This window comes from Lissotriton vulgaris, chromosome 9 (genome assembly GCF_964263255.1).
Source record: "Lissotriton vulgaris chromosome 9, aLisVul1.2, whole genome shotgun sequence".
Lineage (NCBI taxonomy): Eukaryota > Metazoa > Chordata > Amphibia > Caudata > Salamandridae > Lissotriton > Lissotriton vulgaris.
Genome location: NC_141697.1, coordinates 1,140,986,085 through 1,141,011,591, shown reverse-complemented (window position 1 = coordinate 1,141,011,591; position 25,507 = coordinate 1,140,986,085). Strand labels below are relative to the sequence as shown.

The following is a 25,507-nucleotide window of genomic DNA, read 5'->3' as shown; positions in this document are numbered from 1 at the left end:
AGCAAAATCATTCAATCAGTGTGTCCAGCACACAGGTCAAACGATTCAAACATTGCACGACTTAGGATTCACAAAAAACTACACCAAGTCGCACATACAGCCTTCGCATGTACATCAGTGTGGGAGGGCAGGGCGGATATGCAGACGCGGAGGATGAATGTATTGACGAATAGGAGTCTCTTTATTCACAGTTGACACAACTACAGGGTCAAAAGTCTCTTCCTCTGGGGTCTTCTTGCTTCCTGGGGAAATAGATGACGATGCCAGCGTTGGACTACCCTCTTCGGTTGGGTAACGAGGTGGTTGAGGTGTTGAGGCGTCCGTGGCGTATCTTCACCCGGAGGCTCACCAGGGGAGAGAAAGAATGGGACCTGTCAGTGTTCTGGGTCAACAATGTTCAACCGACCCCTACACCCGGTAGTGCTCAGTAATAACGAAAGGGAAGTGAGGGGATAAGAACTATGCTTGAAGGAATGGTAGGAAGGGTAGGAATGTTCCCCAAGGTAAAGTTGGACGTGGTAGTCGGACAGCTCTTTTGGAAAAGAAAACCCGTGCAGACGAAGGAGTAATACAGTAGGATGGCTGAGGGCTGGCTGAGTAAGGTACTGCAGAGCATGCACGCACGTGTGACAATTTCCCACATATGCTCCCTCCCTTCACCCGCATACAAAAGATACCTCCCACCTCCGTAACAGTTCCCCGGTACGGTGTCACTCACCGGCCCTGCCGTAACTCTCCAGAGTCACAGCACGCTCTCCAGCTTCCTCTGGGGGATACCACCACTCCTCCAACCAGGATTCTTCAGTCTCCCCCGTTTCCTGGATGTCTGGTACGTTGTCCTGTTCCTCGGCTCGCTGCTCCCGGTTCCGACCCTTGGCGTCCTCCACGCTCTCGTCTTTTTCCACCTTCAGCTCCGGCTTCCCGCTGGTCCAAGACCCCTCTTCCTGGGTCGCGTCAATCTTTATTGGTGTCCCGCATTCCCTTCCGGGTTCAACTCCTCCCCCTGGCTCTGGAATCCGCTGTGAAGAAACAGGAGAGGTTGATGTGTTCCGTTTTCTCAGCTGTGGAGGAGTACGCTTTTGTTCTGTAGGGCATTCTGGGGAGTGTAGTTTCTGTTCCTGACGTCTACGAAGGTTTTTTTTCTTACAATCAGTATCTAGGAGCTACACTAAATACGTCCACAGCTCTAGCGTATCCCAGCACAGCCAGGATACAGAACATTCAAGCCTTAGTCACCAAGTTTCAACACCAGCAGTGTCTACAAGCCAGGGTGTTCATGAGACTAATAGGCATGATGGCATCTTGCATCTTCATAGTACCACACGCAAGACTGCAGATGCGCCCCCCTACAAGAATGCGTAGCCCAACAGTGGAACCAAGCTCAACTAAAAGACCTGGTGTTGGTGGACAGCCGCACATATCGCGCTCTGCAATGGTGAAACACCAAAAACCTGACAAAGGAGCGGCCGTTCCTAGAGCCTGTTCCACAGATTGTGCTTACAAAAGACGCATCCCTCACAGGGTGGAGAGCCCATCTCTTACACCACACCACACAACTCAAGGACAATGGACCATTCAACAGAAAAGGTTCCATATCAACCACCTAGAGCTGCTAGCAATATTACTAGCACTCAAGACTTTTCAACTTCAAGTACAAAACAAAGCTGTCTTAATCCGGACGGACAATATTACAGCCATGTACTATATACAAAAACATGGGGGACACACTCTCTGCAACTGTCCCAACTTGCACAGAACATTTGGAGATTTGAGGAATGGCCAAACATACATCTGCTAGCGGAGCACCTTCCAGGAGTCCACAATTAGATAGCAGATCTATCTGAAAGAGACACGTTAGTGATAGATTCCTTACCTTAGAATATCCCCAGGCGTCAGATTGGATCCGGAAACTTTTGCGTAGCAGTACCCTTGCGCGTCGGTAGGCGTCGTCTGCGGCTCCGCGTCCATCGTCTGCGTCGTGGGCGCTGTGATGACGTCGTCTGAGTATTTAGACGCCGCCTCCGCGTGCTGACGTCGGTTCTTCTTTTTTCCGCGCCAGCCAGCGCAGATCTGGAAAAAGTAGTAACCCAGTCACTTTTTGACTAACTTTTTTGAGATCATTTTTGATCCTTCTCGAAGTCTTGCCACTCCGATCGGTGCCGTAGGGATGCCTGGTTTCAAGCACTGTGAAGATTGGGACCGCACAATGTCGGTCACGGATCCTCACCACCTGTGCCTAACTTGTCTAGGCGTCGACCACAACGACAAGGCCTGCTCCGACTGCCGGGGGCAACTCGAACTCCGGCAGTCGGCCCGCGCTGCGTGAGGTCCCGGTCCCAGTCCCACGGGAGGTCGAGGGACAGGTCGCGGGGACGGAGCCACCAAAGCTCCGGGAGTCGGCACCACTCCTCCGGGTCAAAGTCGTCATCAGGTAAGAAGCACAAGAAGTCGAAGAGGTGTCATCGCTCTTCTGACTCCCCCCCCCGATGCTCGCGCGACGCGGCCAGGGGTTCGGGTGACACCGCCCACGTGGCTCCTTCGGAGTCGCGGGCGTCACGTTCCGCCCCACACCCTCCGGTCCCTAGGCGAGACGCAACGCCGGAGGAGATTGAGCGCTTCCTCATGGCCTTGAGGTCCCTTTCTCCTCCTACGGCCTCCGCGGCGCCTCCGGGCCCAGCGGACCCATCTGGGGCCCCTAGCGGGTCAGGGGCTTCGGCCCCGACGCCGTCGGGTGCTTCGGCCCCGACGCAGCCGGCGCCTTCGGGCCCGGCGCCGCAAGGTCAAGCGGCCCCGGCGCCGCCGGCGCCTTCGGGCCCGGTGCCGCGGGACACCGCTGGACCTTCCTCGGGCTCTCGATCGTCACCGGTGGACCTTACGACCCCCCCCGGCATCGGTCCGTCAGGTGTTGCCTCCAGCGCCGGCCTCGGGCGGCGGCGCCCCCGATTCCTCCTTTGTTCTGGTTCCGACGCCGTTTGGAGATTTCCACTTCTACGAACCGGCCCCATTGATTGACAACCTTGAGTATCAGGAGATGGGTGATGAGGAGGATTGGGAGGGGTCTGAAGACCCTCTGACCAGGGAGTGTCAGTCTCAGGAGGACTGGGCAGGAGACCTTGGGGAGGCCAGTGGCCTGGACACCTCTCCAGACACTGGTTTTGTCTCTCCTCCTACCGTAGCTTCGGAGGAGGGGGCAACCTATAGTGTGGTGTTGACGAGGGCTGCCAAGGCCTTGGGCCTTGAGCTCCCCTTCGCAGCCGTGAGGACTAACCTCCTCACTGAGGTCCTTAAACCTCAGTCAAGCTCGGCCGAGCCTCTGCTGCCCTTTAATGAGGCCTTGACCGACGTTCTTTTGGGCACCTGGTCCAAGCCCGCTACGGGTTCGCCCGTAGATAGGAACATGGCCAGACGCCACTGCCCGGCCCCAGGCGACCCATGTTTCCTGTCCACCCACCCCCCCCCCCGAGAGTCTGGTCATCCAGGCCTCCAATTCCCAGACCGCATTCCCGTCGGCTCCGCCGCACAGGGAATCCAAGAGGTATGAGAATTATGGAAAGAAAATATTCTCCCCCCTTAGTTTGGGACTGCGGTCTTCCAACATCGCATGCCTCTTGGGCTGCTACACCCACTCTCTGTGGGAGACAGTGGCGGAAGTGCTGCCAGAGTGTCCGTTGGAGGTACGGGCCAAACTCGGCCAAGCCCTTGTGGAGGGCCGAGATGCAGCCAAGTATTCTATCCGGTGTGGGCTGGATACCACCGACTCGCTGGGCAGAGCAATGGCAACGACGGTGGTAGTGAGACGCAACGCCTGGCTGAGGTCCGCCAATTTTTCGGCAGATGTCTAGAACACTCTGATGGACATGCCGTTCGATGGCCGTCGCCTTTTTGGCGACAAGGCAGACCACGCGCTTGAGCGCTTTAAGGACTCCAGGGCTACGGCCAAGTCGTTGGGCCTCTCGTCCCCGCGCGAGCAAAAGGCTGCTTTTCGCTCCTTTTGTGGCCAAGGAAGGGGCGTCCCCACACGTGCCGCCAACCACTCGCCGCAGACTAACATCCAGCGCGGTGGCGGCCGTGGAAACCGCCGTGAGGTCAGTCCACACCTTCCCCCGCAGCATCCACCTCTAAACCCTCCTAGTCTGTGCTTTTCGGCCCATGTGACGCCAGTGGGGGGCAGGGTTCGCCATCACCACTCTCACTGGCGCACTGTCACTTCGGACAGGTAAGCGCTGCAGATCGTCCGGAGGGGCTACTCCCTCCCCTTCGAGACGATTCCTCAAGCCATGCCACTGCAACACCACCGCGTATCGGGGGATCACTGGCGGCTTCTGCAGGAGGAAGTTTTGAGCGCGTTCCTGGGCCAGAAGTAGGACGTGGTTGCTACTCCCACTACTTTCTGGTACCCAAGAAGGGCAAAGGGGGCCTACGCCCTATCTTGGACCTAAGGAACGTCAACTGCTTCCTCCGGAAGGAGAAGTTCAAAATGCTGACTCTGGCTCAGGTCTTAGCTGCCCTGGACCCAGGAGACTGGATGGTAGCGTTGGACTTGCAGGACGCGTATTTCCACATCCCCGTCCTGCCGGCCCACCGGCGTTACCTGCGGTTCACGGTAGGCCACGAGCACTTTCAGTTTACCGTACTCCCCTTCGGCCTTACCAGCGCCCCACGGGTGTTCACGAAGGTGATGGCGGTGGTCACAGCTCATCTGCGCAGGTTAGGGGTCTCAGTCTTCCCCTACCTCGACGACTGGTTGTTGAAGGCGGGCTCGCCCCAGACAGTCGTCAGCCACCTCCAGACTACGGCAGATCTCCTGCACCAGCTGGGGTTCTCCATCAATGTGCCAAAGTCACACCTGTGTCCCTCTCAGAAGCTCCTTTTCATCGGAGCGGTTCTCGACTCGGCGCAGTTTCGGGTTTACCCACCCAAACAGCGGGTTCGGGATATACAGGCTCTGATTCCAATCTTCCAGCCTTTATCCCGGGTTTCAGTCAGGTTGACGCTGCGGCTTCTGGGGCTGATGGCTTCCTGCATCCTTCTGGTGCATCACGCCCGGTGGCGGATGCGGGCTCTGCAGTAGGACCTGAAGTTTCAGTGGGCCCAGCATCAGGGCAACCTGTCCGACCATGTCCTGATCTCGGAGGGCACTGCGAGACAGCTGCAGTGGTGGCTCACGGACAGCGATTGGGTCAGCGGCAGATCCCTCTCCCTTCCCCAACCGGAGCACGTAGTTGTGACGGACGCGTCCCTCCAGGGCTGGGGAGGCCACATGGGAGAGGCGGAGATCATAGGCCTCTGATCTCCGACGGAGTCCTGGCTCCATATCAACCTTTTGGAGCTGCGGGCTATTCGTCTAGCAGTGAAGGCATTCCTCCCCTCTGTCCGAGGGAGTGTAGTGCAGGTGTTCAAGGACAACACCACCGCCATGTGGTACTGCAACAAACAGGGCGGGGTGGGGTCGTGGACCCTCTGCCAGGAGGCTCTGCGCCTCTGGCAAAGGCTGGAACATCAGGGCGTGACTCTGGTGGTTCAACACCTGGCCGGTTCTCTGAACGCCAGGGCGGACGAACTCAGCCGCCGGTGCATGATGGATCACGAATGACGTCTGAACTCGGACGTGGCACAAGGTCTCTTTCTGCAGTGGGGAGAGCTTTGGTTAGATCTATTCGCCACCGAAGAGAACGTGCAATGTCATCAGTTCTGCGCGTTGGAATTTCCAAGGCGACACTCGTTCAGAGACGCTTTTCATCGCGAGTGGAGTTGCGGTCTGTTGTACGCCTTTCCGCTTATACCACTTCTGCCCAGAGTGCTGAAGATCAGGCGCGACCGGGCACAAGTCATCCTTGTGGCTCCGGACTGGGCACGAAGGTACTGGTATCCCGAGCTACTCAGTATGTCAAGTCGATCCCCCGGTTCGTCTGCCTCTTCAGGAGGACCTTCTGTCGCAGCAGCAGGGGACGGTCCTCCACCCGAACCTGTCCAGTCTCCACCTCCATGCTTGGAGATTGATCGGCGACAGTTGAGGCCATTTGACTTGCCTCCTGAAGTTTGCAACATCATTCTGGCAGCCAGGCGTCCCTCCACAAAGTCGGTATACGCCTGCAGGTGGAACAGATTTGTGGCATGGTGCACAGTAAAGGCTGTGGATCCCCTTAATGCCCCTCTTTCTGAGGTTCTCCTTTTTCTTCTTTCTCTTGCCCAGCAGGGCTCTGCTCTGGGCACTATCAAGGGCTACCTTTCTGCTCTTTCAGCCTTTCTGAGGCTGCCTGATCAACCTTCTTTGTTCAAGTCCCCTATCGTTAATCGATTCCTGAAAGGCATCACACATACGTTCCCTCATGTTCCCTTCGTGATGCCTCAGTGGGACTTGAACCTGGTTCTTACATTTCTGATGTGCGCTCCCTTTGAGCCACTTCACAACTGCCCTCTTCGCCTTCTCACTTTGAAGACTGCCTTCCTGGTAGCCATCCTCTCTGCCAGGAGAGTGAGTGAGCTCCAGGCTCTATCCTGTAAACCTCCCTTCCTTTCAGTCCATCCGGACAAGGTTGTGTTACGGACAAGGCCCTCCTTCTTACCCAAGGTAGTCACGGCCTTCCACATTGGGCAATCTATCACCTTGCCCACCTTCTTTCTGCCTCCGCATCCCTCGAGAGAGGAAGAGAGGCTCCACCGTCTGGACCCAAAACGTGCGCTCTCATTTTATTTGGATCGCACACGCCAGTTCCGGGTGGATGACCAACTCTTTGTTGGTTACGTGGGCGCTAAGAAAGGAAAAGCAGTGCACAAGCGGATCATCTTGTGTATCCAGGCGTGTTACTCCTTGGCTAAGAAGTAAACCCGTGTGGGGCTGAGGGCTCATTCCACTCGAGCCACAGCGACTACAACTGCTTTGGGCCGAGGTGTGCCCTTGCAGGACATTTGCCAGGCGGCTACGTGGGCCTCGCTGCACACGTTTGCAAGACATTATTGCCTGGACAGTCCAGTCCGGAGGGATGGCTTTTTTGGCCGTTCCGTCCTCCAGGACTTTCTGGTGTGATTATTGGTTCGCAGACCCACCACCACGGGGTTGGTATTGCTGGGGTATCTATTCTAAGGTAAGGAATCTATCACTAACGTGTCTCTTTCAGATGCACAAGTAACTACTTGTGTAACGATATATCTGTAAGAGACATTAGTTAGTGATAGATTCCTTACCGACCCACCCATCCTCCCCGTTCTGTGAACCGATATCTAGGGTTAAGGTCATCCCCTTTCAGGGCCCTAGTTTCATGGCACCAGTGTTGGTTTTTAGCATTGCTCTGCGTTTCTGGCGCGGAAAAGCTGTGTCTAAGAACTGACGTCAGCACGCGAAGGCGGCGTCTAAGTACTCAGACGACGTCATCACGGCACCGACGACTGACGCGGAGCCGCAGAGACGCCTACCGACGCGCAAGGGTACTGCTACGCAAAAGTTTCCGGATCCAGTCTGACGCCTGGGGATATTCTAAGGTAAGGAATCTATCACTAACTAATGTCTCTTACAGATATATCGTTACACAAGTAGTAACTTGTGCGTTAAGTCGGCAAGCACAACAGATTCACGAATGGGAACTACATCCACAAGTTCTCCAGTCATTCTTCCAGAGGTGGGGGCATCCACACATAGATCTGTTTGCCACCCACGAAAACGCAAAATGCCCAACCTTCGCCACCAGGTTCCCACACCCACAGTCCGAAGGCAATGCGATATGGATGAACTGGTCAGGCAGATTTGCGTACGCTTTTCCGCCTCTCCCACTCATTCCATTAGTAGTGCGCAAGCTCAGACAACAGTCTCTCACAATGATACTGGTAGCTCCCACATGGGCACGCCAACCGTGGTTCACCACACTACTAGAACTGTCTCTAGCTCTGCATCAAAAGCTACGCCTCACACCATCCCTGCTAACACAGAACCATGGAGAAATCAGACACCCAGATCCCAGCCAACTGAATTTGGCGATCTGGCTCCTGAAGTCTGACTGTATGAATATCATTAAAGAGGCTAGAAAACCCACTGCTAGAGCGTGTTACGCAGCTAAATGGAGAAGATTAGCAATTTATTGCAAAAATAATCACATTGATCCACTGGATGCTTCCATCCAAAATATCATCTGTTACCTTTTACATTTACAAAGGTCTAACTTGGCATATTTTTCCATACGCCTGCACCTTGCAGCAATTGCAGCATATCTACAAAACAGACACCTGTCTTTCTTTAGCGTACCTGCAATAAAAGCATTTGTGAAGGGATTAAAAAGAATAATCCCACCAAGGTTACCACCTTCCCCTATGTGGAACCTAAATTTGGTACTCGCAAAGCTCATGGGACCCCCGTCCGAGCCTTTACATAAATGTGAACTGCAATTTCTAACATGGAAAACAGCTTTCCTTGTTGCCATTACCTCTCGTAGAAGAGTAAGTGAAATACAAGCTTTCACAATACACAAACCATTTTTCCAAATGCATCCTAACAAAGTGGTTCTTAGATCTAATCCAAAATTTCTTCCAAAGGTCATCACTTCTTTTCAATAACCACAAAAGGTATCCAGGAGTCAGTGTTTTACTCGAGGCTTACTACTATGTGACTTGGGCTGTGCGAATTCAAGTGTTAACCAACATTCAGTGTGCAACTAAGGGCAGGAAATATTCCCATCAGTTGCCGTTCTGTACCACCATTTTTTCATCATTTGGGTACTCCATACCCTGGAGTTAGTACACAGAGCTGATCACACTGTGAGTGGTGTGAGGACCGTGTGAGTATGAAGACCGATGTGAGTGGTATCTTAAGAATGATGTCGGCAAGGTTTACACTTGAGGGAAGCAGTGCAGTGAGGGATGAGTGAAAGTGAGTAAAATTAGGTGGACTCGAGTAGAAGAATGATTTATTGGTTTCTCTCGGACCCCTAAGACTAAAAACAGGTGCAAAAAGGGTAGATTTAACAATATATCTACATGCAAGTGGTCAACATGTTTCTGCATTTACCAGGAGTGTTCCCTATGCATTCTTCAGGACCATGGTATTGCTACTGCTTGCTTTCAATAGTGAGAAATAAAATTTAAAATGGAAAATTTCACCTGAAAAGCAGGTGTAGAATCTCCGCCACAGTCTAAAAACAAGTCACATAAGGAGAAACGAAAAGAGAAAAACAACATAGAAATATGGAATGCACTAACAACATTACGCTATTCCTGTGCTCACGTATATGCAATTTTGCACGAACACGGTAACACTCACCCAATACTTGTGGGGAAGGCGCCTCACCTCACCTGGCGGGAGCTCAGGTAGAAAAGGAGCACTGCTCTGTTAGCAAAACAACAATAACAGGGACATACAACCGTGTCAGTAGGACAAGGCAAGAGAAAACTAAGTTGGTAACATTATACTCAGTGTCAGACCGAGATAACTACGTGTAACAATAAGGGCCGTAGCAAGGTGTACGATGCCTATATTGTTGCTCGAGGAGGACTACCAAAGGCACTCACCTCTCCGTCAGTGTCTCCAAACGTCCCTCTGGGCTCTTCTGGGGAGGCACCGAGCAAGGGAAATGGGCGGGTATATCTGTGGAGATTACTGGGCGAGTGTGATGCATGATGGGAATTGTAGTTCCTCGCTAGACGGTAAACAGTGGTGTTGGAGTTTTTGAGGAAGACTGTGTATTGTTATAGTGACATCCATGGAATGGGTTCGTTAAGACCATCTTTGTCACTATTCAGTTTGTACACCCATTTTTGCTCAATCTTGAATAGGAATTTACCGACATCTGGACAATGATCGGGTATTGTCGGTTGCTCTAAGACCGTCCATTGGAATTCGCTCGGCCCATGTCCTTTCTCTAAAAAGTGTGCTGTTAAGCGAGTAGCTTGTTTTCGACAGCGGACTGTGCTTTTGTGTTCTCCAATTCTAATTTTTGTTTTGCGGGTTGTCATGCCGACGTACCTCTTTGAGCAGGGGCACGTGATCATGTAGATCGTGTTTTCGCTGTTACAGTTGGTGAACTTGCGCTGTTGCCAGGGGCGCGATGTTCCAATGTCAACACTGGTGGTTCTCGTGGTTTGAGGGCATGCTGAGCAGTTGCCACAGGGGTGGTGTCCTTGTACAGGTGGCATGTCCCATAATGTTCCGATTTGTCGGGGTGTCCTATTTTTCGGTCTGGTATGGACCAAGTGGTCTCTTATGTTTGGTCCTCTCTTGAATGCAAAAAGGGGTGGTGGTAGTGTGTCTCCACTGGTGTTTAGAATGGACCAGTGTTTAATTATGATCTTCCGAACTTCATTGGACCTCGTATGGAACGTGTTCACGAAAGTCATCCTCTGGGTCTTCTCTTTCTGAATGGCAACCTCTAAGAGGGCTTCTCTGTTATTATTAGAGGCCCTTTTCTTGGACTGGCGGATAATTCTCGCTGGATACTTCTTTTCTCGCAGGAATTTGGAGAGTGTCCCGGAATGTTTCTCAAATGATTCTTTAGTTGAGCAGTTCCTTTTTAATCTGAGAAATTGTCCAAATGGTACATTTTCTCTTAAGGACCTCGGGTGGCAACTTTCAAAATTGAGCAATGAGTTGCGTGCCATCGGTTTCCTGTACAATTCTGTATTGAGCCCCTCTTCTGTGACTACAATGAGAAGGTCAAGGAATGGCAGTTCCCTCTTACTGCATTCCACAGTGAATTTCAGAAACTGGTTACAGTTGTTTAACCAACCGTGGAATTCCTGAAGGCTGGTCTCAGTGCCTCTCCATACCACTAGAATATCGTCTATGTATCGCTTCCAAAGTCGGAGCGATACATAGTAAGGATTGTCTTGATGCAGGATTTTGGTTTGTTCTAAAGCATGAACATACAAATTCGCCAAGCTCGGCGCAAAAACGCTGCCCATGCTGGTGCCAGACGTCTGGAGGTAGATGGTATCCTCAAATTTGAAGTAGTTTTCCTTCATTGCTAGTTCTGCCAACTCCATAATGAATGAGGCCGGAGTGATTGTTTGTAGGTCTCTTTCTTGGAGGATGTTGCCCACTACTTCCAAGGTTTCCGTTTGTGGGATAGATGTATATAGGGACTCTACATCGAAGGATACTAGTAGGTCCAAATTAGGGTCAAATTCTACAGTTGGTAGGAGTCGAAGTACATCTTTTGTGTCCTTCAAATAGGTTGGCATTTCCTTCACAATGGGATTAAGGAAAAAATCAACAAAGGTTGATAGAGGCTCCAGTATAGACCCTATTCCAGAGATGATAGGTCTACCAGGGGGTGGTCTCTGGGGTTTGTGCACCTTTGGCAGACAATAAAAATAGGGGATTGTGGGATGAGAAGTGCACAGAAATTGTCCTTCTTGAGGGGTAATCCATCCTTGTGATGTGGCCTCTTCAACCAGATGGTTGATTTTATTCTTCAATCTCTCAGTTGGATCATCTTTTAGAAGTCGATAGGATCTGTGGTCCTGTAACTGTCTCAGGCATTCCTGTCTGTAGGTGTCTCTGTCTAAGATGACAATCCCGCCGCCCTTGTCTGCAGGCTTAATTATGATTGATTCGTTGGTCGTAAGTGCTTGCAGAGCTAGTTTCTCCTTATTTGGTAAGTTAACATAAGATCTTGGTTTCTTTGTTTTAAACAGTAGGTCAATATCAGTTTCTACTGCCTCCTCAAAGGTTTGGACCCTTGTTGGTAATCCAATGGTAGTAGGATTGAAAGTGGAGGGTCTCTTCAAACCAGTGTTGGCAACAGATCCAATGTTATCACCTGGATTTTGTTTTGCAAAAAAGTAGTGCAGTCTCACCTTTCTAAATAATTTTGAGATCTCAATTTGGGTATTGAACTGGTCACCTTCGTGAGTGGCCACAAAACCAAGCCCACGATTAAGGAGATTCTCTTCATCAGTAGAAAGGACATGGGAGCTCAAATTAATCACGAGGCTGGGTGGTCGGTTGTCCCGCTCGTTCCTGCTCCCTCTTGTGGTATCCTCTTGCCACTCCTCAGGTCCATGGTCGGTTGTTGTACCGGAGATGCCCAGCGGACTTGTGGTCCTTGACCTTGTCTTCTCCTCCCTCTGTTGCTCCTCTGACCATACCCTAAAAAAGGCTGCTGTCCTTGGATTTGTTGCATTTGTGGTGGGAAGAAAGGATGTCCCATTGGAGGGAAATTGGGGCCATACATCCACGGACCCGGTTGCCAAAACTGTTGGAAGTTATTTTGACCGAAGTTATTGCCTCTGCGGCCTCTTCTGTTACCACGTCCTTTTGAAGGACCTCCACTACCTCGTTGCGATGTATCGGAATCGCTGGAATTATCATCCGAGCTGGAGGTGGCATAGTTTGAGCCTCTTCGGCCTCCATTTTGATTGTACGTGGGTGGGACATAGGAGTCACTAGTATATGGATAAACTTTCTCTCTGGAGAACTTGGCTAGGTCTTTTTTGAATTTCTCCATTTTCGTGAAGAGTATTGATTCCTTAAACTCGGTATTTTTCTTATTGGTGTCGTCCTGTCCAATTTTAAAGGCAGGGTTTTTTAGGGTAGTTTTAATTTTACCTTCTAGGAGTTGTATTTCAACCAATATTTTGTCGGCTACCCGTTTGGCCGTTTTAATGATTAGCACCAACCAGTCTCTAGTGCACCGCCACGCAATGAGAGACCAGTCTTTAAGGAATTCTTTGTCATCCAAAAATAACCTTGGGCTATTGGTCACAATGAGACCTGATGGTGCACAGTTACCATGCAGATATTGTGCCATTATGATGCCGTGTACCGTGGTTCTGGTGTGGGATTTTTTTAGGACCAAGATCTTGTTCCACCCCTCGTCGGGAGTGTTTATTACGAGGGGGGCATTTTCTAGCAGGCTAGGATTTTCATCCAATATATTTTGGATTTCTGCTTCCTCAAAAGCCAAACCACTGTTTGATGCCATTATGCGTGTTATATCAATTGCCAAGTATCTACGTAAAGGGAGTGTCCTGTGATTGAAAGTAATCGTCAAAAACAGAGCTGAAAAACAGACAGAGTGTGCTGTTAAGAGTGACAGACAAATAAAAAGTTCGTCCGTATTTTTCGAAAAAAGACCCACAGCCGAGGCTGTACACAATCACGAAGCAAAACTACTTAGGGGAGGGTCTGAGGGCTGTTTTACGACTCTATGCTGGATACATGCCCCAATCGTACAACTATAACCACAAAAGGTATCCAGGAGTCAGTGTTTTACTCGAGGCTTACTACTATGTGACTTGGGCTGTGCGAATTCAAGTGTTAACCAACATTCAGTGTGCAACTAAGGGCAGGAAATATTCCCATCAGTTGCCGTTCTGTACCACCATTTTTTCATCATTTGGGTACTCCATACCCTGGAGTTAGTACACAGAGCTGATCACACTGTGAGTGGTGTGAGGACCGTGTGAGTATGAAGACCGATGTGAGTGGTATCTTAAGAATGATGTCGGCAAGGTTTACACTTGAGGGAAGCAGTGCAGTGAGGGATGAGTGAAAGTGAGTAAAATTAGGTGGACTCGAGTAGAAGAATGATTTATTGGTTTCTCTCGGACCCCTAAGACTAAAAACAGGTGCAAAAAGGGTAGATTTAACAATATATCTACATGCAAGTGGTCAACATGTTTCTGCATTTACCAGGAGTGTTCCCTATGCATTCTTCAGGACCATGGTATTGCTACTGCTTGCTTTCAATAGTGAGAAATAAAATTTAAAATGGAAAATTTCACCTGAAAAGCAGGTGTAGAATCTCCGCCACAGTCTAAAAACAAGTCACATAAGGAGAAACGAAAAGAGAAAAACAACATAGAATTATGGAATGCACTAACAACATTACGCTATTCCTGTGCTCACGTATATGCAATTTTGCACGAACACGGTAACACTCACCCAATACTTGTGGGGAAGGCGCCTCACCTCACCTGGCGGGAGCTCAGGTAGAAAAGGAGCACTGCTCTGTTAGCAAAACAACAATAACAGGGACATACAACCGTGTCAGTAGGACAAGGCAAGAGAAAACTAAGTTGGTAACATTATACTCAGTGTCAGACCGAGATAACTACGTGTAACAATAAGGGCCGTAGCAAGGTTTACGATGCCTATATTGTTGCTCGAGGAGGACTACCAAAGGCACTCACCTCTCCGTCAGTGTCTCCAAACGTCCCTCTGGGCTCTTCTGGGGATACCACAAGAGGGAGCAGGAACGAGCGGGACAACCGACCACCCAGCCTCGTGATTAATTTGAGCTCCCATGTCCTTTCTACTGATGAAGAGAATCTCCTTAATCGTGGGCTTGGTTTTGTGGCCACTCACGAAGGTGACCAGTTCAATACCCAAATTGAGATCTCAAAATTATTTAGAAAGGTGAGACTGCACTACTTTTTTGCAAAACAAAATCCAGGTGATAACATTGGATCTGTTGCCAACACTGGTTTGAAGAGACCCTCCACTTTCAATCCTACTACCATTGGATTACCAACAAGGGTCCAAACCTTTGAGGAGGCAGTAGAAACTGATATTGACCTACTGTTTAAAACAAAGAAACCAAGATCTTATGTTAACTTACCAAATAAGGAGAAACTAGCTCTGCAAGCACTTACGACCAACGAATCAATCATAATTAAGCCTGCAGACAAGGGCGGCGGGATTGTCATCTTAGACAGAGACACCTACAGACAGGAATGCCTGAGACAGTTACAGGACCACAGATCCTATCGACTTCTAAAAGATGATCCAACTGAGAGATTGAAGAATAAAATCAACCATCTGGTTGAAGAGGCCACATCACAAGGATGGATTACCCCTCAAGAAGGACAATTTCTGTGCACTTCTCATCCCACAATCCCCTATTTTTATTGTCTGCCAAAGGTGCACAAACCCCAGAGACCACCCCCTGGTAGACCTATCATCTCTGGAATAGGGTCTATACTGGAGCCTCTATCAACCTTTGTTGATTTTTTCCTTAATCCCATTGTGAAGGAAATGCCAACCTATTTGAAGGACACAAAAGATGTACTTCGACTCCTACCAACTGTAGAATTTGACCCTAATTTGGACCTACTAGTATCCTTCGATGTAGAGTCCCTATATACATCTATCCCACAAACGGAAACCTTGGAAGTAGTGGGCAACATCCTCCAAGAAAGAGACCTACAAACAATCACTCCGGCCTCATTCATTATGGAGTTGGCAGAACTAGCAATGAAGGAAAACTACTTCAAATTTGAGGATACCATCTACCTCCAGACGTCTGGCACCAGCATGGGCAGCGTTTTTGCGCCGAGCTTGGCGAATTTGTATGTTCATGCTTTAGAACAAACCAAAATCCTGCATCAAGACAATCCTTACTATGTATCGCTCCGACTTTGGAAGCGATACATAGACGATATTCTAGTGGTATGGAGAGGCACTGAGACCAGCCTTCAGGAATTCCACGGTTGGTTAAACAACTGTAACCAGTTTCTGAAATTCACTGTGGAATGCAGTAAGAGGGAACTGCCATTCCTTGACCTTCTCATTGTAGTCACAGAAGAGGGGCTCAATACAGAATTGTACAGGAAACCGATGGCACGCAACTCATTGCTCAATTTTGAAAGTTGCCACCCGAGGTCCTTAAGAGAAAATTTACCATTTGGACAATTTCTCAGATTAAAAAGGAACTGCTCAACTAAAGAATCATTTGAGAAACATTCCGGGACACTCTCCAAATTCCTGCGAGAAAAGAAGTATCCAGCGAGAATTATCCGCCAGTCCAAGAAAAGGGCCTCTAATAATAACAGAGAAGCCCTCTTAGAGGTTGCCATTCAGAAAGAGAAGACCCAGAGGATGACTTTCGTGAACACGTTCCATACGAGGTCCAATGAAGTTCGGAAGATCATAATTAAACACTGGCCCATTCTAAACACCAGTGGAGACACACTACCACCACCCCTTTTTGCATTCAAGAGAGGACCAAACATAAGAGACCACTTGGTCCATACCAGACCGAAAAATAGGACACCCCGACAAATCGGAACATTATGGGACATGCCACCTGTACAAGGACACCACCCCTGTGGCAACTGCTCAGCATGCCCTCAAACCACGAGAACCACCAGTGTTGACATTGGAACATCGCGCCCCTGGCAACAGCGCAAGTTCACCAACTGTAACAGCGAAAACACGATCTACATGATCACGTGCCCCTGCTCAAAGAGGTACGTCGGCATGACAACCCGCAAAACAAAAATTAGAATTGGAGAACACAAAAGCACAGTCCGCTGTCGAAAACAAGCTACTCGCTTAACAGCACACTTTTTAGAGAAAGGACATGGGCCGAGCGAATTCCAATGGACGGTCTTAGAGCAACCGACAATACCCGATCATTGTCCAGATGTCGGTAAATTCCTATTCAAGATTGAGCAAAAATGGGTGTACAAACTGAATAGTGACAAAGATGGTCTTAACGAACCCATTCCATGGATGTCACTATAACAATACACAGTCTTCCTCAAAAACTCCAACACCACTGTTTACCGTCTAGCGAGGAACTACAATTCCCATGATGCATCACACTCGCCCAGTAATCTCCACAGATATACCCGCCCATTTCCCTTGCTCGGTGCCTCGCCAGAAGAGCCCAGAGGGACGTTTGGAGACACTGACGGAGAGGTGAGTGCCTTTGGTAGTCCTCCTCGAGCAACAATATAGGCATCGTACACCTTGCTACGGCCCTTATTGTTACACGTAGTTATCTCGGTCTGACACTGAGTATAATGTTACCAACTTAGTTTTCTCTTGCCTTGTCCTACTGACACGGTTGTATGTCCCTGTTATTGTTGTTTTGCTAACAGAGCAGTGCTCCTTTTCTACCTGAGCTCCCGCCAGGTGAGGTGAGGCGCCTTCCCCACAAGTATTGGGTGAGTGTTACCGTGTTCGTGCAAAATTGCATATACGTGAGCACAGGAATTTCGTAATGTTGTTAGTGCATTCCATAATTCTATGTTGTTTTTCTCTTTTCGTTTCTCCTTATGTGACTTGTTTTTAGACTGTGGCGGAGATTCTACACCTGCTTTTCAGGTGAAATTTTCCATTTTAAATTTTATTTCTCACTATTGAAAGCAAGCAGTAGCAATACCATGGTCCTGAAGAATGCATAGGGAACACTCCTGGTAAATGCAGAAACATGTTGACCACTTGCATGTAGATATATTGTTAAATCTACCCTTTTTGCACCTGTTTTTAGTCTTAGGGGTCCGAGAGAAACCAATAAATCATTCTTCTACTCGAGTCCACCTAATTTTACTCACTTTCACTCATCCCTCACTGCACTGCTTCCCTCAAGTGTAAACCTTGCCGACATCATTCTTAAGATACCACTCACATCGGTCTTCATACTCACATGGTCCTCACACCACTCACAGTGTGATCAACTCTGTGTACTAACTCCAGGGTATGGAGTACCCAAATGATGAAAAAATGGTGGTACAGAACGGCAACTGATGGGAATATTTCCTGCCCTTAGTTGCACACTGAATGTTGGTTAACACTTGAATTCGCACAGCCCAAGTCACATAGTAGTAAGCCTCGAGTAAAAAACTGACTCCTGGATACCTTTTGTGGTTATAGTTGTACGATTGGGGCATGTATCCAGCATAGAGTCGTAAAACAGCCCTCAGACCCTCCCCTAAGTAGTTTTGCTTCATCACTTCTTTTCACCTACACCAATCCGTAGAGTTACCTGTGTTTTTCCAAAACCCAGACTCTGTGTCAGAAAGAGTATTACACACATTATATGTTAAAAGAGCTCTTTTATACTACATAGATAGAACAAAATCCTTTAGGAAGACAAAACAACTGTTTGTAGCTTTCCCTCCTCATAAAGGCAACCCCATCTCCAAAGGTGGGATTGCGAGGTGGATTGTAAAATGTATACAAATATGCTATGCTAAAGCTAAACGTACACTAACAGTCCCTCCTAGAGCGTATTCTACTCGCAAACTAGGAGCCTCTATGGCTTTCTTAGGAAACATACCATTAGAGGATATATGCAAGGCAGCTACATGGTCTACACCACATACCTTCACTAAACACTATTGTGTTGATGTGCAAGACATGCAGCATGCTGCAGTAGGCCAAAATGTCTTTAAAACTTTATTTCAAACAACTGCAACGGATACAGGTGACCACCGCTAAGGGGAGACCCAGCTGCACAATCGATGCTAAGGTGTACAATCTGCAGCTCATATGCCTGGAACGAAAAATGCTACTTACCAGTATGCATCTGTTCTTGGCATGTAGAGCTGCAGAATTGTACACGCCCTCCCGCCTCCCCAGGACTTGTATCCGTTCCAGTTTTTCATCTTATTTAGATGCACACGCATGGACATCCTTTTTTTCTTACTATATCTCTACTAACTCCATTTCCCATCATGGCGAAAAACAATCTAAGGATGGATTTGATGCCCATGCGCACTGTTGTCCAAGGGAGGAGTCACCTATTTCATGACTACAAAGACTTCTTCCAAGACAACAACAACCTGCAATCATCCGAGCCCAACACCAGGTGGCGGTCTAATGCTAAGGTGTACAACTCTGCCGCTCTACATGCCAAGAACAGATGCATACTGGTCAGTAGCATTTTCCTTATCTAAATCATTTGAACAAAAAGCGTGCCAGGATGCACCTTGGGCATATACCTCTTTTTATATCAAAATTCCGTGATACACGTAGGTCCTGTGAGAATCTAACATTGGCCCTAGTACCGAGATGAAGGTCTTCTAAAAAATGGAAAATGTTGCAGTCACACCAATTTCTTTCAGTGACTGCCACCTTCTAGCCATGTGCACGTTGTCGAACGTGGAGAATGAGTCCATAAAAGCCAAGTAGATAGTGCCAGAACGTGCAACTGTGTATTTGTTAAGGATCATGGTAAGGTTAAGGCACTGGGCCACCGTGGACCAGCCTGGGTGGAACCCATACTGTACATTCAATAGTATGCCGTGTTCCTCGGTCCAGCCGGTCAACCTTCTTAAATACCCGGCCCACCACCTTAACCACCGAGTCCAATGAAGAGATCGGCCTATAACAATGTGTGCTGTCACGGTCGCCCTTTTTAAAAACTGGCACTATGGTCAAAGTAGCCCAGGACTCTGGGCATCCAATACTTACCGCCGCATTGATTACCGCGACAAGGACCAGGGCTCAAAAGGTGGGGTCAAGATGTAAAGAGATCCGATAAGATGCCATCCGGACCCGGGGCTTTGTTACTTTTGAGCCCAGCGAAACTCCCGTCAACCTCCCCCAACCCAAAAGTCAGTTCACTGGTGGTTCCCTCTCGACCCGAGTGACAGGTCAACTCTGGCGGACTCTCAAACATGGTTTTAAAGTGGAGCACACATTCATCCTTGGTGATGTGTGTTCCTAGTGTGCTACATTCATCATGCACTAGGAAGGGGCTGTTAACAATCCTCCAAAATCTGGAGCTTTTCCTCCGGGTACTAGCCTCAATCAGCTCCCTCCATGTTTCCTCCAGGGCGGACTTACGTTTAGCCAATTTGAATTTATAGTCTTTACTGCATGCTCTAACCTGGGTCTGGTTTCTAGGCCTCCTGTTGAGAGCTTCCTGCAGCTTTCTTGCTGCAAGTTAGCAAGAAGAGTCAAACCATCTAGGAGTCGGGATGACTATATTGTGGTTTGGGACACTTAAAAGGTCACCTACTCGAACAGAGATGGTGTTAAAAGTGCTAATAACATCCACCGGAGATGTGTGCTGCGTGGTACACAAAGCTAATTCACTGGCATATGATTCAGATACTGATTTATAAAAAGCATCTGGAGAGACCTGTGTCCACTATAGCCGTCTTCTACCATCAGTTGGTCTCATTGACCCCTTTTTCTCACCTCCTCTAATACATATCACTAAAGGACAGACCAGTTTGACACACAGAGGGTTGTAGTCACTGTATTCGCTTTCCTGTATAATGAAGCCCCGAAATGAGGATTGTAGGTGCAATGAAATTAGTATAAAGTCGATAAGTATACCACCACCTCTCCCTTTAAAAGAGGGGACTGCGACCTTACTCTGAGAGTCGATTAGTGACATAAGGGAGGTTAGGTCAAATTCATGGAGGAGGTTGTTCAAAACGTCTCCCTGAACAGAATGTTCAAAGTGGATCCCCCTATGCGAGGACAGCCTAAGTCAGCCAATCTTGTGGTTCTGGGGTCTCCGCATGGATGCATGTTAAAATCCCCTGTGACCACAAGATTTAGAAAATCAGCTATACAGTGTTGCCTTATAAAAAGCCCCAGCCGGCTGATATTACACCAGCCGTTAGAACTTGATACAGAATTGTAAAAATTAATAAGACCCAGTTTGTTAGACCCCTGGACTGTATACAAGGGCTTGTTGAAGACAAAACCTGTATCTGGCAATCCACCGCTATGAAGATCTAAATGGCAAGACCACCCTTTGGTCTGTCAGCCGTAGAGGGTGAGACCAGAACAAAAAAGGACTTATAACCCTGTAAAAATAGACTGCAATCTACCACCCAAGTTTTCTGCAAACAAATCACACCAAATTGTTTCACAAATGCAGTCCACAGCGGATCATAAAATCCAAACCAGCAACGTTCCAAGATATAACATTATGATCATAAACGCGTAAGCACCCATGATTTTGCCCTGGTGAATCTTGCGGGGTTGTAAAATTCTCTTAGTTCAACGGGGGGGGTGTGGGGGGGTGGTACCAAGTCAATAGCAGACATCCATGCTAGGAAGAGGAGTATACCAATTAAACAACTCGGTGGTGGACCAAAGTCTTGTCGCCGTGTGGTCATCTGACTTGAATAGTCAGAAAATGGACACAAAGTCGATTGAACATTCCTGCTAGATGGAAATCTCTGCAGAGGGCCCTCCCATGGAACCATATTGGTGGTGTTTGACTATGTGCACTCTAGATGTTATGGTTTATAAAAAATCCCCGAGTGGTAGGGCCAGATGGTTTACTTTGGACAAAGAGGAATAAAATGTGGGTCTGAGAACATGATCCTTTCTGCTATACGAGACCTGTTAAATTTATGATGACACAATCCCCCGTACTTGATTTGCAAGAACTACCGATCCAGCTAACTCTTCGCACCATGTTAATATTTTTCTCCACCCTTAGTATCAGGGTTGTGTTGTGTGATAACCAATGTAAAACGTTGTTCTTTAACTGGAAGAAGTCCTCCTTTATACCCTGTGTGAGGGCTGGCACGTTTCCCAATACCACTACATAGGGGGTAGACTCCACTTGGAGATGAATCACGGGTAAACACTGCAAATGGACCTCCCCTTGTCCTTAAGGCCGTCCCCCTGATAAATAGCTCTGTTGCGAGGGCTGGGCCTGCAAGGACAAAACTGCCCCTGTGGGTATGGTTTTCACTCCGGATAGGTGGCTGGGGCTGTCCCCTGATGTTTTTGGGCAAGCTGTTGCAGTTGGGGGGGGTTCCAGTGGGATACTTTGACCTGATTGGGCAGTCAGCACTCCCATTACTGATGATGAGAAACAACGCTTTAAATCCGGTAAACTCTTTTCAATTAGGGTCAAACGATGGATTATTGGACCTAGCTTGGAATACAACTAATTCATCATCGATGCCTGGAAGGATTCAAGAGCGCCCGTCAGGTCTAGCTTGGATAGTGTTTGCATAGTCGTTGAGACTTTAGGGATCATATTGGGTTTTGACCATTTAGCTTTACCCCCGTTCATTGGGATTTCCTTTTGGTACCCGTTCCTGTGCCTAGTTCACCCATCTCAGCCAGAGATAGCCTCCCTTGAGTTGTTACTTTTGATGTATGTGTCTCATGATGAGCTTCACGCTCCTTTCCACTGTTATCCTGGTGTGCAGCATTCTGCTTTCCACTTTATAAATGCTGTAGTTGTAATTTTTCTGAAATTGTTTCCTTTTCTTAGCTCTTTGAAAGGGATCCTTTGAAAAGATTAGGGATTACTGGGAATATCAAATTGCATCCATTCTTCAAAACAATCAACTGGACCGCATTGGAGAAAAGGGAAGTGGACCCTCCATTTAAGCCAAAAGTGGTAAGTAGACACTGCATACCTCTGATGCTTCATAATACTTAATACACTTTTCCATTAGACACATACAGGGGTTGGTCTTCAAAAACAACCTTTCTCATCTAAGGCTTTTAGATAGGCATAATGCTTGGAAAGATTGTACCACTGAATAGCGAGCATAGGAATATCATGGTATCATAATATCATAGACAAAATATCAAATGGTAAGTGCATATAGAAGAGGTATACATTTACTATTCTTAACTCCACATCCACATGTACCTTGAAGATGTATTTCACCAAGGTACATATCTGGAGTTAGATATAGAAAATCTATACATACTTACTTTTGCCAATTTGGCCCTCACTATTTTATCTATGTTTTTAAGGCCCCACAATATTCCCTACTCTATATTTTGGAGCTACACTCTTGGAAAAACATGTTGCAAATTGAGTTATTTGATCCGACTTTAGAAGCAAGATGGGAGTTGGTATGAAAACTTTTTCCAGATCTGCATGTCCATTACTGGTTGCTGCATAGACATCTCTGAGAAAAATAGTATGTAAATGGAAAAAGTAATTATCGAGGGCAGTTGTTACTGCATAGACTCTCAAAATATATATGGTTAGAAAAACGTGGTGATCAGTTATTTCTGTTCATACCTTGCAATTAAGACCCATGGCAAATATGTGTCTAAATTATTACACCTGTAAGTAATGCATGTGTGTACCTGGGCCCCTATTACAGAAAGTTTGCAGTGGAGCAAAAATCCGGCCAACCTTGTTTCACAGTATTTTGCCATTTGTGTAATATCAAGCAGAGCCACTGTAAGTATTATAGGAAATGTTTATGCTACAAGACAAAACAATATAGATTGTGAAATTGTTTATAAACGTGTGTATTTGAGATTTCACTGTGTTTTTTCACACAGATTATATCCAAGGAAGATCAGCCGAACGAGATCTGCTAGCAGATCCTCCACACAGAGCAACCACTCTGAAATGTTGGCATCCTAGAAAAATTAAGGATGGGGAGTTTTTGATATTTCTTTAGGAGTTTTATATAACACAGGATTTCACCTTAGTACCTTCAAGGCGATGAAAGAGATGGGGCCCCAATAGACCTGTTGAGGTTATTGCCTGACAAGACTTGGAGAAAACTTGTTATGTCCACTGTTTCCTCTTCAGCTGTGGTTAATGTCCCTTTAGTTTATAGAGGTTCACAGGCTTTCCGCAATTCCCTGTTAGGATTCAGAGATTGTCATCTCATCGAACCAGTTTGTGTTCCTTCTGACTGTTGTGATATTTACCCTTGTTTTGGAATTCTCTGCTTACAGGACAGAGACAGTATTCCTGTGGTCTAGTAGCAATTTGTATTATGGTGACCAAGTTCATTTGATATCATGTATGTTGGAAAAGATGATGTATATAGTTGTCAATTATTTGGTTGTCCTCTTGGTCTGTCACATTGCATCAACACAGTTAATTTGATGATTTAAGTAGTATAATACTTTGAAAGCCCAGTACTAAAATTCATAGTTCTTTCTCTTCTTTTCAATGTAGAAATCTCCTGGAGACTACAACAATTTTGATCGCGAGTTCTTGAGTGAAAAGCCACGTCTGTCCTACAGCGATAAAAACCTAATCGACTCCATGGACCAGTCTGCTTTTCACGGATTCTCTTTTATTAACCCCAAAATGGAACGACTGCTAGAGAAATGATCTTGATGCACCCTTACAAGATGAACATATCTTCTGTGGAGATGCATTGTAACTGTATGCAGCTGGGAGTTTAGAGATCATGCATCAATGATTGCATTCCTCGTACTTGTACGATATGTCTCCAACCCATCGGTTTGGAATACATTGACATTATCTATGTAGAAGTCCTTGTCCACCCCTGGTTCTATAAAATATTTGTGATGGTCATTTCTTTTAACAGCTGATTTTCTCTGTACCGTCAACAGGCACTTTTTCTAGCATGGTTGGGTTTTTATGATTTGTTTGGAAATCATGTGTATGTATGTTATTACTCGCGCCAGTAGTGGAAACCTGTAGATCTTCTGTTTGGTTACTTGAATGTAAAATGCTATATAAAACACATATATGCTGTATGTAATGCTTCAAGAGAAACAAATATTTGAACATTCAATTTGTGCTGCGGGAATTTTTTTTTATTATTTCTGTCACCTAGGGTACTTTTTATGTGTTTGCAATAAAATAATATATTCCTTTCTTCAAATTGATTGTGTTTTGATCCTTTGCTTCAGTGTTTGTTGAGCCAAAAGAGGAACCACGCAGGAATAGAACAACAGTAAGTGACTATTTAAAAAGTAAATTATTTGGGAGCTAATTACAAATATGAGGAATAAAGAAATCCTACTAACTTGCTTCCTCATTCATATCAAAATAATGATAGTGCTCATTATTGTGATAGTGAACTGCTTGTGTGCAAGCAATAAATCAAAGCATTAACCAAATGGTAAAATAGTTCCAGCTTTGTTGCTGGGCATATAAAATGTAATTTTGTTGATTTTAAGTTGTGTATTCTTCGAGTTTGCTTTACGTTGCAATGGAAGTCACTGATATTTGACATTCTGCAATTAAACCCTCTAAAAGACAGGCCAATGGAGATAACTATTGTAAATGGTGCATTTCCATTTGAATGCGTCTCCAGGTGTTTTATGTTGCTAAAATATTTGTTTTGAAAACGAGTTTGTGGGACTGTTAAAAAAAACATTACATGCAATTGTCGCCTATTTTGAAATGGATGTATGTCAGTAATTCCAGATAAAAGCACAAAACCCTTCAGAACACCTCTCTGCAACGCAGCCCCCTGGCGCATACTGGAGGTTCCTGGTGAGCTAGTTGGCCCCTAGGGACCCCCAGTATTCAAGGGGAATTAGTTCCCCATCTGCAAATGCACCAGGGGGCATTTGCAGAGCGCTGCAAGAAGGGGGTGTGGTCTCCGGCTCAATGCCGATCTTTTATTTATTTATTTTTTTAAGAAGGGGGGGCTGTGTGGTCCCCCTTCTTTTTCTAATTTTTTGGCCCTGGTAACCCCATCCCCCAGGGCCTGCCCCTTGTTGTTTTTTTTATTTATAAAAAATATGGGAGAGGGCCACGTGGCCCCCCCCTCCCGAGGCCATAATCGTCCGGTGGACCCCATCTCCCAGGGCATGGCCATCTTTTTATTCTTAATTTTATGGGAGGGTGCTGCGTGGTCCCCCCTCCTCAGGCCATTTATGGCCCCAGGGAACCCATCCCCCGGGGCCGGCCTTTCCTTTTTTTTTTTTAAATTACATTCTTTTTGTATAATTGGGGAGGGGGGGGGCCTTACTGAGTGATGTTGTGATTAAAAGACAGACAGTCATTGTTTAAAAAAGCCCACTGGGGCAAAACATACAGCAAATTTGAACTCTAAGTAGAGGAGCTGTTTCAATTGTGAAACCACAAACTACTCCGCTTTAAAGAAAAAACTCAATTAC

At 47.1% G+C, this 25,507-nt stretch overlaps 1 protein-coding gene across 4 annotated transcripts in view; it reads left to right on the top strand.

Moving 5' to 3' along the window:
• PRKCD (protein kinase C delta) overlaps positions 1-24,261 on the top strand; it is a 450,985-nt gene extending 426,724 nt beyond the window's left edge. For all 4 annotated transcript variants that reach the window (XM_086939184.1, XM_086939183.1, XM_086939182.1 and 1 more), the window contains 2 exons: positions 21,915-22,043; positions 23,583-24,261. In XM_086939184.1, coding sequence (XP_086795310.1) covers positions 21,915-22,043; positions 23,583-23,741 — 288 coding nt within the window. In that variant the 3' untranslated portion in view covers positions 23,742-24,261. The remainder of the gene's footprint in view (positions 1-21,914; positions 22,044-23,582) is intronic.
• Positions 24,262-25,507: the final 1,246 nt, after the last annotated feature.